The sequence below is a fragment of the Schistocerca americana genome, chromosome 1 (assembly GCF_021461395.2).
Source record: "Schistocerca americana isolate TAMUIC-IGC-003095 chromosome 1, iqSchAmer2.1, whole genome shotgun sequence".
NCBI lineage: Eukaryota > Metazoa > Arthropoda > Insecta > Orthoptera > Acrididae > Schistocerca > Schistocerca americana.
The window spans coordinates 1255512920-1255525753 of record NC_060119.1 but is presented as its reverse complement, the minus strand read 5'-3'; the positions used below and the strand labels follow the sequence as shown (position 1 = coordinate 1255525753).

Genomic DNA, 12834 nt, shown 5'->3' with positions numbered 1-12834 from the left:
AAGAGACAACAACTACGTTATTGGAGCAACAGCAGTAGGAGTCATTGAGGAAAGGAATCGGCCGAGGCGACCAAGGATATTATATATGCAACAGATCATGAATAGTGTTAGGTGAACGCATATGCAGAAACGAAGAGGAAGGCACACAGAAGAGAGAAATGGCGCTCTGCTGAAAACCAACCTCAGGGTTGAACACTAAAAGAAGAAGATGAAGGCTCAGTATGACGAGAAGTGTTCAAGAATAGGTCGAACAGGTGTTCTGTAAGCCATCTTTTTTACGGATAAATTAAATTTTTTTAGACTTGTTCCAGTGAGTCTCAACGTGGCATCTGCTTTCCCTAAAACTAATTTTATGTGGTAGATGCAGTTTTGGTCGCTGCTGATGCCTACTTACACATGTTTTACAATTTTGGCTATTGCAAATGATGTGTCGCCAGTAGAGTAATCGAACAGATTATATTTCTCGTTTCATTCGCCGCTCGGAATAATAGGGATGTCCTTATATGCCTGTTGTGTACATAGTTCCGCGTAGTCAGTGCGTACACAACTTTCCCACTAGAGCGCGCCCCGCTAAGCACAACAGCGCAGGCGCAGCGCTCGTCCGTCTCCGCACTACGAGATGGCGCTGCCATAAAGACGGACCAAATTCTGCTTCCGCCGATCCGCGTATTAATATGTAACGCAGCCAATGAGATTGCTGCTAACGTAGAACCTTTTCTCCTCGCGGATCACACTCGCGCAGTGATACCTGAACGCGCGAGGTGTTATAACGAGTGTACAGACCTCCTATTAGTCAGTCTGCATTTGTCTGCACCTGTCTGTACCAGTCTACATTAGTCTGTAGTCAAGTTTCAGTCTGCGCCTAATAAGATTATCATATTCCTGTACATAGCCATGAAGAGAAATGTATAGACACTTTGTCAAGTATCAGAGATATGTGAGAATAAGATTAACGTACCAAGACCAAAGGAACTTCAGATTGACAATTGCAAACAGCATCCAGAATCAAGTTACTTAATGTCTATATTTGTTATTATTTTAATAAATGTTTGTGAAAATTAATCAAGTTCTGTTTAAAGTTGGTCACCGTCAATCTGCAACTCTAAGTGTGCAAGTGGCATTTCTATCGACTGACCTAACGGCAGAAGATAAACACGCCACGATAAGACCAAGAGACATATTGCTGACATTCGCCTACTTCGTTAGAGCGACAAGTCAAATAATCTGATGATGTGTATACCGACGGTCTTACAGTAAGCACACCACAATGCCCCACGCTGCCGCGTTTGCGTTATTGAACAGTAATTCGTCTTTCCACCTGTTTATGCGTAAATACGGCACATTCATTTACCTTCCAATGAGTGGAGAGCTTCATATTTTCCACTTCCAAAACAATTTCGACGCGTTCAATGGAAACTCAAGTAAATGGTGACTTTTAGTAATGATCTCCAAGGAATCATTATGACAGATAGTTCCATGTGGAACAAGTCTCACAGCAATGTACTATCGTAACTTCATGCAAAACCTGTGCAGAAAAATGCACAAAACCCGACCTCAGTTGCTCGAGCCAGGGCCGCTCATTCTCCACGACGATGCTAGCCCGCATATCAGCAATGTTGTAGCCCAAAAACTGCGCTAATACGGGTGGGAAGTGTTGCCTTATCCTCCCTACAGCCCGGACACGAGTCCACCAGACTTCGACTTACATTAAACGTATTCGCAGTTTCTAATATGGACTACCACCAGCTGTATAATGGGATGGCAACAATGAAAATTTGTGTCGGACCGGGAATCGAACTCAGGTTTCCCGCCTATCGCGAGCGGTCGCCTTTCCATTTGGCTATCCGTGCACGACTCAACTTCCAAAAGTCGTCAGCCATGTGTCTATCAACCTATGCTCGTACATCCATTATGTATATTCCCGTACAGTGGAGAAATTTTTCTTCAAAGTCGCTTGCGCGATGTCTGTGGATAAACACGTTATTTCATGCAAGTATGGAGGAATTTTGCATCATAATTCGGAATAACACAGGCACTGCAATAACGTACAGACTTCGACTTGTTCCCGAAGCTGAAGAAACCTATTCGTGGACGTCATTATCATTCTCTGGAAGAGCGTTCTACCACTGTTACCGAGCCATTCATGAGATGAACAGAAGTGGTGTCCTGGATGGAATAATAGAGGTCCCGAGGAGTTGGGATCCAGTCATAGAGAAGCAGAGAGAGTATACTGAAGGACTGTAAAGAGATATTGAAAAAAAATAAACGTGTAAGTAAAAAAATTGGTGTGGATTATTTATGCATTGTTCCTCATAACAAAGGATAGGAAGGCAGCGAGGAACCTGTAGTGAAACTCACAAGGGGACCGGGACTACCCGTCACCGCCGATTTCGTCCAAATTAGGTGTATATGGGAGGTTTGGCCGGAAATGAAAGTGATCGAAATGAGAACTCTAGATGGCCAAGCGTTTTAGTATTTTTGACGCGGAGTGGGCGAGGCATCAGTTATTTATTTAAGGGTATTTCCCAGGTAGCATTTGACGCCGAAGAAATTGTAGAGAACGGTAATTCGAGGGTCGGTGGGTCGAGCCCCTATGTGGAAACTTCTTTATCATTTTCAGCTTTTACGTCACACTGCAAATAAACGAAAATAATGCTCAGTACATTGTATTCATTAATATTTTCGTAACAGCCATGAAAAGGAAAATTTGGGATGCAAGTAAAGTACCATGAAGGGATTTTGAGACCTACATGAGCACTTGGTATATAAAATAAGATACTTTTGTTATTTTACAGTTGATGTTTTACCCTTGCTGGATAGAAATTCATCGTAAATTCAGGGAAAGCAGTACTTTTCTCGGATTCATGCACAAGTTATAAACCGTGCATTTTTAAGATTACATGGTTATTTTAAAGATACTATAGAAAGACAGACTTAGTTTACATTTATAAAAGGTTCTCTCTCAACGCATAGTTTGGAAGTAAACCACGCCAAATATTGGCGAGGTTAGCTAGTGATGGACAGTGGAATGTATCTTGATGCTGTCTTCTCGAGGTGTGATTTCTGTGACGTAAGATCAGTTTTGAAGCTTTTCGATCAAATTCGTTACCTGTCGATAAAAATAGACGAAGCGAGTGCATTTAGAGAGGCGGTCGCTTTAATACGGCACAATGGCAACTCTTATTTTTCTTGAAGAATCTCGTCGGTTAATTGTGGATTTCCTGCCGCTGTAGCCGAGCGGTTTTACGCGCTTCAGTCTGGAACCGCGCGATCGCTACGGTCGCAAGTTCCAATCTTGCTTCGGGCATGGATGTGTGTGATGTCCTTAGGTTAGTTAGATTTAAGTAGTTCTACGTTCTAGGGGACTGATGACATCAGATGTTAAGTCCGATAGTGCTCAGAGCCATTTGAACAATTTTTTAAATTGTGGATTAGTTTCTTCTCGCTACGCGTCAGTTAACAGAATAAATTTGTTCTCCTGCGCATGGGCTACATCTATCAAAAATTGTTTGTAGGCAGGTGTTGTAAATCTCCTAGATTTTGCTGAAGTAATAATGACGTTCCTGTATTCTGTCGGGTACTCATTCACTGTTTTTTGTATCCTCGGTACAAAAATTGTGCTTTGCATTCCCTTTTGATGCCTTTTATGAAAATTTTTATAAATACAACATATCGAGTATTATTCCGGTTGATTTTCAGTGGAAGTAAAGTAAAAACTGAAAATTAAAATAAGATGCCGCTTGGGACTCGACCCCACGACCCTCTGTGCTCTTTCCGTTGCGCTGCTTGGGAACTACGTGAACATAAATGGTTCATGCCTCGTGCGACCAGCGGCAAAATGCTATTTTTTCTAAACGCACGTCCATCTGGAGCTGTCTCTCCTGTCAAGTTTATTTATGACCAAACTCTGCATGTAGCATAAATTTGGACCTAATCGGTGATGACAAGTAGGCGCGGTCCCTTTGTCAGTACATGTAATAGTTAGACAGTCCTTAAGAGATGTAGTTGGTCACGACGCAGATTTAGAACACTAGTGTAAATTGCTAAAGTTTAATTTGCGTCCAGCTTTTACTTCTGGTTCACCAACGATCGGGGTTGATGCTGCTAAAGATGCGAATGCTTCGACGAGCTACACGTGTTGCAGTAAACTTCCTCTCAGTCGTCTTCTGTCACACCAGCGGCTAAAAATGGAAGGCCAGCTACAGGGGTCTTCACAATGCGACGAGCAACCTACGTCCTGAAAACCCTGTTAACGTTACTGTTTGTTTGTCTGAGCGCAGTTCTCTTTAGAATGTGAATGGTTAAGAACTTGGGGGCTTCGCTGTTAGTGCAGTAGTCTCATCGCGACCACATACGACTTGGTTACTTCGTTGTTTCAATTGGTCGCCAGTTAACTTCAGTACCGTACCGCCGACCAACTGGTTACCATTCCTGCTTTGTTACGTGGCTCAGTGTGTTTCTGATGAGAGGGAATTCCCATGTGGCAGTCTTTGGGTCGCGCACCCATAAGCGACGATACTTTGTGCGCAGAGTGCGTCAGAGTAATCCTTGAAATGTTCCCACGGAGGCCTTCGCAAATCGCCTTGAGCCAATTGGCGCTTATCAAGACCATGTAACGTATGTTTAATATCTCCGGACGCGTCACAAGCCGATCAATTGCCTCATAAACCACTCGTTAATTGCGAAACATGCCCGGTCACTGAACGAAGTTTGAACTGAGGAACATAAATCTTATCGCGAGATAAAGTGAGTATCACGTGTCGACCCTAATACGTGCGATCGCCGGATAAGTTGTTGAGTGTTTAGAGACGTAACAAGGCGGAAAACTGCGAGGTCTTGATAAAACTACGGCGGACACGGTCCGTTGCCGGACTGTTACAATGCAAGGTGTGTACGATCACAACAGTACCCACCAACCTGCTGCTTGCCTTGTGGAAGAACACTAGAGACCTAATTGTACTCTGTTTGCTGGACAGGGCCTGCGCGTCTGACTGACAGCATGTAACCACGCAGCTGCCCACAAAAATGTAGAAGCGCCTGAACCATCGCAGAGCCAGGCACGCAAGATGCAAAGTGTCCCGCACACAGCCCTGACAGTGTGGCGCTATGGAGCAAACAGGGGACCACGCCATTCCTCAATCACAATAAGATATAAAGTAGACTGGAACGAGTTGATGAAGGCTTCTCCTAAGGCTGTGCACAGTTAAGCTCAATGCACTTGGAGCTATGACGCGACTGCGAAATTAATGACACCTCCAAACTTCCACTTGTTGCAGTTTTGTAGGCTACTAGTGTGTTAGTATTTTCATATTTTTGTGTCCTTTCTTTAGCGTTGTTGACCGTCTGTTTGTCCATGTCTTAAGACCGTTTTTGTCAGGAACGGGTAGAGGTACGAAGTTGAAATTTGTGTCAAATACTAATGTCCAAGGTCCCTTGGCGGTGCAAAAAAAATTAAGCTTCTAAGACAGTAAAATCAAAAGATACTGCCATTTATGTCACATTTTTGATACTCGCAAACCCACTCATCAAAACCTGTTGACGAACTATCTGTATACGTAATAAAGTTTGTACAGAACCCTCGGAGTGGGTATTTGTCCGCTTATTTTACAATTTTCACATTTTTTCTGTAGTGTTTGCAATATGCTAAATAAATAAATAACCTTGCTGATGTCGTGCTGAACGATTCAGTCATCCATCTCGAGTATCGCAAGTAGAGATAATCATCACTACTGTTCTTCGAATAAGATGAGAAGAGATTCTAGTGCACTATCTTGACAGTTTCCCCTGATGATGGTACAAGCTAAATGAGACAGGCAGATTTTACCGCTCTGAGATCAGATAACCTGGTCCACAAACGAATGAATCAACACTTGAAAGCGAAAGTGATACCATGTTAGTTTTAACTTAGTCTGCTGATGATGCTGAAAACCCATTTAGGTGTATTTTTGTGAGAATATTTTTTTATCATCACAGCTCGCACAAGGTGCTACGCCCAAACAGTTTATCACAGTCTCGTGCCGCAGTTTCTGAGCATGCCTGGAATAGCCGCACAAGGTACTGCCGTGACTGTTGAGAGAACCCGGGATTGTTGGAGTAACAGCAGTGTCGTAGACAGCCAAAGTTCGTGCCAGGAGATGCTCTAAAGATTCAACAGGTGTCACGCACGACTTCTCATAAGAAAGGAAAGCAAGTGAATGAGCTGCTTGCGAAACAGGACCTCCTCTCTGTCCAGCTTTCAGAGAAGATTTGACCCAAGTGTTCACGAACAGGATGTGCGACGTGAACGGAGGTCCACCAGGTTGAAGTCACCAAACGTGAGCTTTAAGACGGAATGGGATATCAAGCTTGTTACTGTTGCCGGTTTCCACAGCTAGAGTATACATACTCGTTTCAAATCTAAACGCCCTTTTCTTGCTGAAATACTAATAACTAATGTTTAGCTTCCAGATTCGTGAAGCCAGTATATCAATCCACTGAAAACGCCTTTAACAAAAAAATTAAATCTAAGCGTGCTTGGATATTAAATATTACTATTGCAGCAACAAATGTGAGATCTTCCATCAATTTGGGGATAATGTCTCCCAGAAACACGCTATCGGCTGGTGCAGTTACGCAGAGAACGACGAAGAAGCAGGTACGAACCAGTTAACCAATCAGCGACAATGCCCGCCCACAAGTCCACTGCAAATGTGTTTTGGTGGCTCGTCATAACTACACTACTGGCCATTAAAATTGTTACACCACGAAGGTGACGTGCTATAGACGCGAAATTTAACCGACAGGAAGAATATGGTGTGATATGCAAATGATTAGCTTTCCAGAGCATTCACACAAGTTTGCGCCGGTGACGGCACTTACAACGTGCTGGCATGAGGAAAGTTTCCAACCGATTTCTCATACACAAACAGCAGTTGACCGGCGTTTCCTGGTGAAAGGTTGTTGTGATGCCTCGTGCAAGGAGAAGAAATGCATACCATCGCGTTTCCGAGTTTGATAAAGGTCGGACTGTAGCCCATCGTGTTTGCGGTTTGTCGTATAGCGACATTGCTGCTCGAGTTGGTCGAGATGCAACGACTGTTAGCAGAATATGGAATCGGTGGGTTCAGGAGGGTAATACGGAACGCCGTGCTGGATCCCAACGGCCTCGTATCACTAGTAGCCGAGATGACGTGCATCTTATCCGCATGGCTGTAACGGATCGTGCAGCCACGTCTCGATCCCTGAGTCAACAGATGGGGACGTTTGCAAGACAACAACCATCTGTAAGAACATTTCGACGACGTTTGCAGTAGCATGGACTATCAGTTCGGAGACCATGGCTGCGGTTACTCTTGACGCTCCATCACAGACAGGAGCGCCTGCGATAGTGTACTCAAGGACGAACCTGGTTGCACGAATGGCAAAACGTCATTTTTTCGGATGAATCCGAGTTCTGTTTACAGCATCATGATGATTGCATCCGTGTTTGGCGACAATGCGGTGAACGCACGTTGGAAGCGTGTATTCGTCATCGCCATACTGGCGTATCACCCGGCGTGATGGTATGGGGTGCCATTGGTTACACGTCTCGGTCACCTCTTGTTCGCATTGACGGCAATTTGAACAGTGGACGTTACATTTGAGATGTGTTACGACCCGTGGCTCTACCCTTCATTCGATCCCTGCGAAACCCTACATTTCAGCAGGAAAATGCACGACCGAATGTTGTAGGTCCTGTACGGGCCTTTCTGGATACAGAAAATGTTCAACTGCTGCCCTGGCCAGCACATTCTCCAGATCTCTCACCAATTGAAAACGTCTGGTCAATGGTGGCCGAGCAACTGGCTCGTCACAATACGCCAGTCACATACTTTTGATGAACTGTGATATCGTGTTGAAGCTGCATGGGCAGCTGTACCTGTACAGGCCATCCAAGCTCTGTTTGACTCAATGCCCAGGCGTATCAAGGCCGTTATTACGGCCACAGGTGGTTGTTTTGGGTACTGATTTCTCAGGATGTATGCACCCGAATTGCCTGAATATGTAATCACATGTCAGTTCCAGTATAATATATTTGTCCAATGCATACCCGTTTATCATCTGCATTTCTTCTTGGTGTAGCAATTTTAATGGCCAGTACTGTATAATATGGGAATTCGCTGACAGGCATTGCAATGGAGGTGACGAACCCAGTGGTAAGTCACTAGATCCTTAATTAGGACAGCGGTTCCAGTCGCTATCCAGATTTATGTTTCACGTGATTCTCATCAGTCTCTTAAGGGCACTTCCCATTTCCTTCCCCAACCTGAACTTGTACTCATGCTCCAATGACCTCGTCACCGACATGACGTTAAGCCCCAGTCCTCCTTTCTTTCTTTTCAACAGCCCATACATCGCTGTTGCAACGGGCAAGCGTCCCGTCTCTGGTGGAAGAGTCTTTGCCCGGAGAAGAGTATGGGCGCTGGTCAGTGACGAATCACATCCAACACACAGCGATGCAGTAACCATTGGCTCACCACGACATGAGGACCAAAGTCAGCAGCAGACTGAGGTCACACTTTCTGTGGGCGCTAGTGGATACCTGATGTTCTCGTGTTGATTTCCACTCAGTAGTGAGCACGACTTCCGCTTCACGTGTAAGTGATCGAGTGCTGATGGTAAGTCTCTCATTCGCACAACGTTCTTCCTAGACGGGAACGAGTGCACGTCGCTGCGCACCTCGCGCACTGTAATGTGTTACCAGTTGCCGTGATCCTATTAACTGTCGGAATAGCTTGGAAACACGGTGTGTGTCGGATGTCCCTTACATGAGTCCTTGGCTCGATGCAAATTGTCAATTTCTCTGCAGTTCCCATTCGTTCACCTGTACAAGGAAATTGTCTCTGCTAATTCTGTAGCCGGGTATTAAGCACATTCTCTAGAGCCGATCGATTGTGCATTTTATCTTGTGCACACAGAGTGCTACATTACACAGCGTTACATCGACACTGACCATGTTGCTATACACGAGAGACTACCTGCAGTGCTTTTATCCAGTTTCCTCTCTCCAGCTCTCATAATGTATGCGTATCTGCTGATCATGTTTGTCTGTGTTAAGTGCCAAATAAATCTATTACATCGCACAAGAACCTCTTGGTAGGTTCTCGAAAAGCACTGTCAGATTTATCCTACATCATGTTCGGTCTTGAAACTTTTATTTTGCCAATTCTGGCCTTATCTACACGCCTGGAAGTTCGTGTCCTCATCACCGAAACAACAATACATTTATTAATAAATTCCAACCAACTGAGGGCCTCCCCTACTACCAAAGTACCTGATGATTCGAATAGGCTACGAAGCTATTTGGAAAAGCCGGTATTGACAGTGCCTCAAAGTAGTTTAGTCTTAGGTTTCTAGAATGTTTGCGGCTACGCCAGAATAAGAAATTCATTTATTTTGTTGTGCGAACCAGATTAAACACCTGATCATGCTAGATTTACAGACTTTTGCCTAATAAATACAACCAAATTATAGTCGAAAGATGTCATGTAATAAAATTTGAATTTTTAGCTTGAAAATGTGACTTCGCACCAGATGGTAACACAGTAAACAACAAACTCACTTAACTGAAGATGAAATCCGTGAAAATGGGATCTAGCTAGTAAACGCAGCTGTTGCTATTTTGGCGAAAACTGACAAATGCATCTGAAAGATGCGATAAGCTCATAGCGGCTGGAAGTGATGTAGTACTATCAAAAACTGCAACCTAAAGAAGACGCCGCTGATGTCAAAATTTCGGCGAAAGATATTTGTGTGTAGAACATTTTTATCAAGGTGGACGAACTCATGTTATTATTGTGTTGCACTCCAAGCACGTTAGCACAAAGGTTAAGCTACATAATACGCTCACATTTGTGTATGTGTATGGAAACGGATGAAGACTGCGACTTCTTACGAACTTTATGCACAACACACATTTTTGCTTCAATCGCGTTTTAACACAACCGTAATATTTGTAGTATGGGGGATGCGTTTTAGTAGTAGCCTGTCATTATTAGGTATCCATGTGGTGATTACACATAAATTTAAAAAACAATGTCGAGGAACGACCAAAAGCCACCATCTTCAAGTCACCTAAATAATTGTTCATTACAGTAGCTTCGGGTTGTTCCACGACACTTTCAAGATGCGCAGCACTATCTACAGAGAATAGCGTTGGCACATTATCTTGCCCGATTATATCTGCCGCAAGTGAAACATCTTTGTGTGAATGTTAGATTGCTCGTGTGCCGAGATTAGACATTATAATGTAGGGTATAGTACGGGCAGCCTGCTGGTGCTCACCCCACGTGCCGCTTGCGCAGCCGGATGGTCTCCTCCTTGGGTATCTGCTCGAGCGGGTCCATCTGGCCCGCACGCTGATTGCTGTCGGTCATTGTCGCCCCACGTGTTGATGCGCGCTGCTCGGAGTCTGCCGGCCTTCTGCGCCGCTCGCGCTCGCCGCTGCTGCTCTAGTGCGGTTGCGCGCGCACCTCCGCCTACCCCCACCACCGCGGCCAGCGGCCCCCTCCACCATCTGGCGCGGCTGGACTGGGCCAACGGCCGTGTCCGCGGGAAGGTCAGAGCCGTGGCCGCCGGCCAGGTGCACCTCTGAATCCAGCAGAGCCCTGAGGCCCTACGTCACAGGCTCACACCTTGTCCTGCAGCCAGTAGCGTGAGCAAGTCAGCTGGGACTCGTTCGTTCCTATAGCGAAGACATACCGACTGCCAATGCACCTATTATGGTGCTTTAACCCTTCTGCTATCTTGGATCTAGTGTACAGGGTGTTACAAAAAGGTACGGCCAAACTTTCAGGAAACATTCCTCACACACAAATAAAGAAAAGATGTTATGTGGACATGTGTCCGGAAACGCTTAATTTACATGTTAGAGCTCATTTTAGTTTCGTCAGTATGTACTGTACTTCCTCGATTCACCGCCAGGTGGCCCAATTGAAGGAAGGTAATGTTGACTTCGGTGCTTGTGTTGACATACGACTCATTGCTCTACACTACTAGCATCAAGCACATCAGTACGTAGCATCAACAGGTTAGTGTTCATCACGAACGTGGTTTTGCAGTCAGTGCAATGTTTACAAATGCGGAGTTGGCAGATGCCCATTCGATGTATGGATTAGCACGGGGCAATAGCCGTGGTGTGGTACGTTTGTATCGAGACAGACTTCCAGAACGAAGGTGTCCCGACAGGGAGCAATTGATCGGCGTTTTAGGGAGCACGGAACATTCCAGCCTATGACTCGCGACTGGGGAAGACCTAGAACGACGAGGACACCTGCAATGGACGAGGCAATTCTTCGTGCAGTTGACGATAACCCTAATGTCAGCGTCAGAGAAGCTGCTGCTGTACAAGGTCACGTTGACCACGTCACTGTACGGAGAGTGCTACGGGAGAACCAGTTGTTTCCTCCGTACCATGTACAGCGTGTGCAGGCACTATCAGCAACTGATTGGCCTCCACGGGTACACTTCTGCGAATGGTTCATCCAACAATGTGTCAATCCTCATTTCAGTGCAAATGTTCACTCTACGGATGAGACTTCATTCCAACGTGATCAAATTGTAAATTTTCACAATCAACATGTGTGGGCTGACGAGAATCCGCACGCAATTGTGCAATCACGTCATCAACACAGATTTTCTGTGAACGTTTGGGCAGGCATTGTTGGTGATATATTGATTGGGCCCCATGTTCTTCCACCTACGCTCAATGGAGCACGTTATCATGATTTCATACGGGATACTCTACCTGTGCTGCTAGAACATGTGCCTTTACAAGTACGACACAACATGTGGTTCATGCACGATGGAGCTCCTGCACATTTCAGTCGAAGTGTTCGTACGCTTCTCAACAACGGATTCGGTGACCGATGGATTGGTAGAGGCGGACCAATTCCATGGCCTCCACGCTCTCCTGACCTCAACCCTCTTGACTTTCATTTATGGGGGCATTTGGAAGCTCTTGTCTACGCAACCCCGGTACCAAATGTGGAGACTCTTCGTTCTCGTATTGTGGACGGCTGTGATAAAATACGCCATTCTCCAGGGCTGCATCATCGCATCAGGGATTCCATGCGACGGAGGGTGGATGCATGTATCCTCGCTAACGGCGGACATTTTGAACATTTCCTGTAACAAAGTGTATGAAGTCACGCTGGTACATTCTGTTGCTGTGTGTTTCCATTCCATGATTAATGTGATTTGAAGAGAATAAAATGAGCTCTAACATGGAAAGTGAGCGTTTCCGGACACATGTCCACATAACATATTTTCTTTCTTTGTGTGTGAGGAAAGTTTCCTGAAAGTTTGGTCGTACCTTTTTGTAACACCCTGTAGAATCAAGCATGTCTGTTGGCAAGGAAATTGATGCTCGCACTGGAAGAGCTGCGACAACTTTTGGCAAACTCTCTACACCTGTTTGGAGAAACAACAAACTCTCTTTGACCACCAAAATTCTTGTATATCAAACTTGCGTCTTCAGCATCCCTTTGTATGCATCGGAAACATGGACTACCTATGCCAAACAAGAACGCCGCCTTATTGCTTACCACATGCGGTGCCTGAGATCCATCCTAGGAGTAGCGTGGAAGGACCGAGTGACCAACGAAGCTGTGCTATCTAAAACTAACTGCAACAGTATTTCAGCTGTCTTGAAGCAGAGACGACTCCGCTGGCGGGGACACGCCCACCGTATGGATCCTGACAGATTACCACGTGAGGTGATGCTTGCAGAGATCTCTATAGCCAAAAGACCTGTAGGACGTCCTGTATTGAGGTTCAAGGACTCCTGTAAACGAGATGTGGAGAGCTTTGGAATCG

General features: G+C 45.2%; 1 protein-coding gene across 1 annotated transcript in view; it reads right to left on the bottom strand.

The window, feature by feature from the left end:
• The window catches only part of LOC124620153 (5-phosphohydroxy-L-lysine phospho-lyase-like), a 125966-nt gene extending 115511 nt beyond the window's left edge, over positions 1 to 10455 (bottom strand). Inside the window, exon 1 of the mRNA XM_047146826.1 lies at positions 10303 to 10455. Coding sequence (XP_047002782.1) covers positions 10303 to 10394 — 92 coding nt within the window. The 5' untranslated portion in view covers positions 10395 to 10455. The remainder of the gene's footprint in view (positions 1 to 10302) is intronic.
• Between the last annotated feature and the right edge of the window lie 2379 nt (positions 10456 to 12834).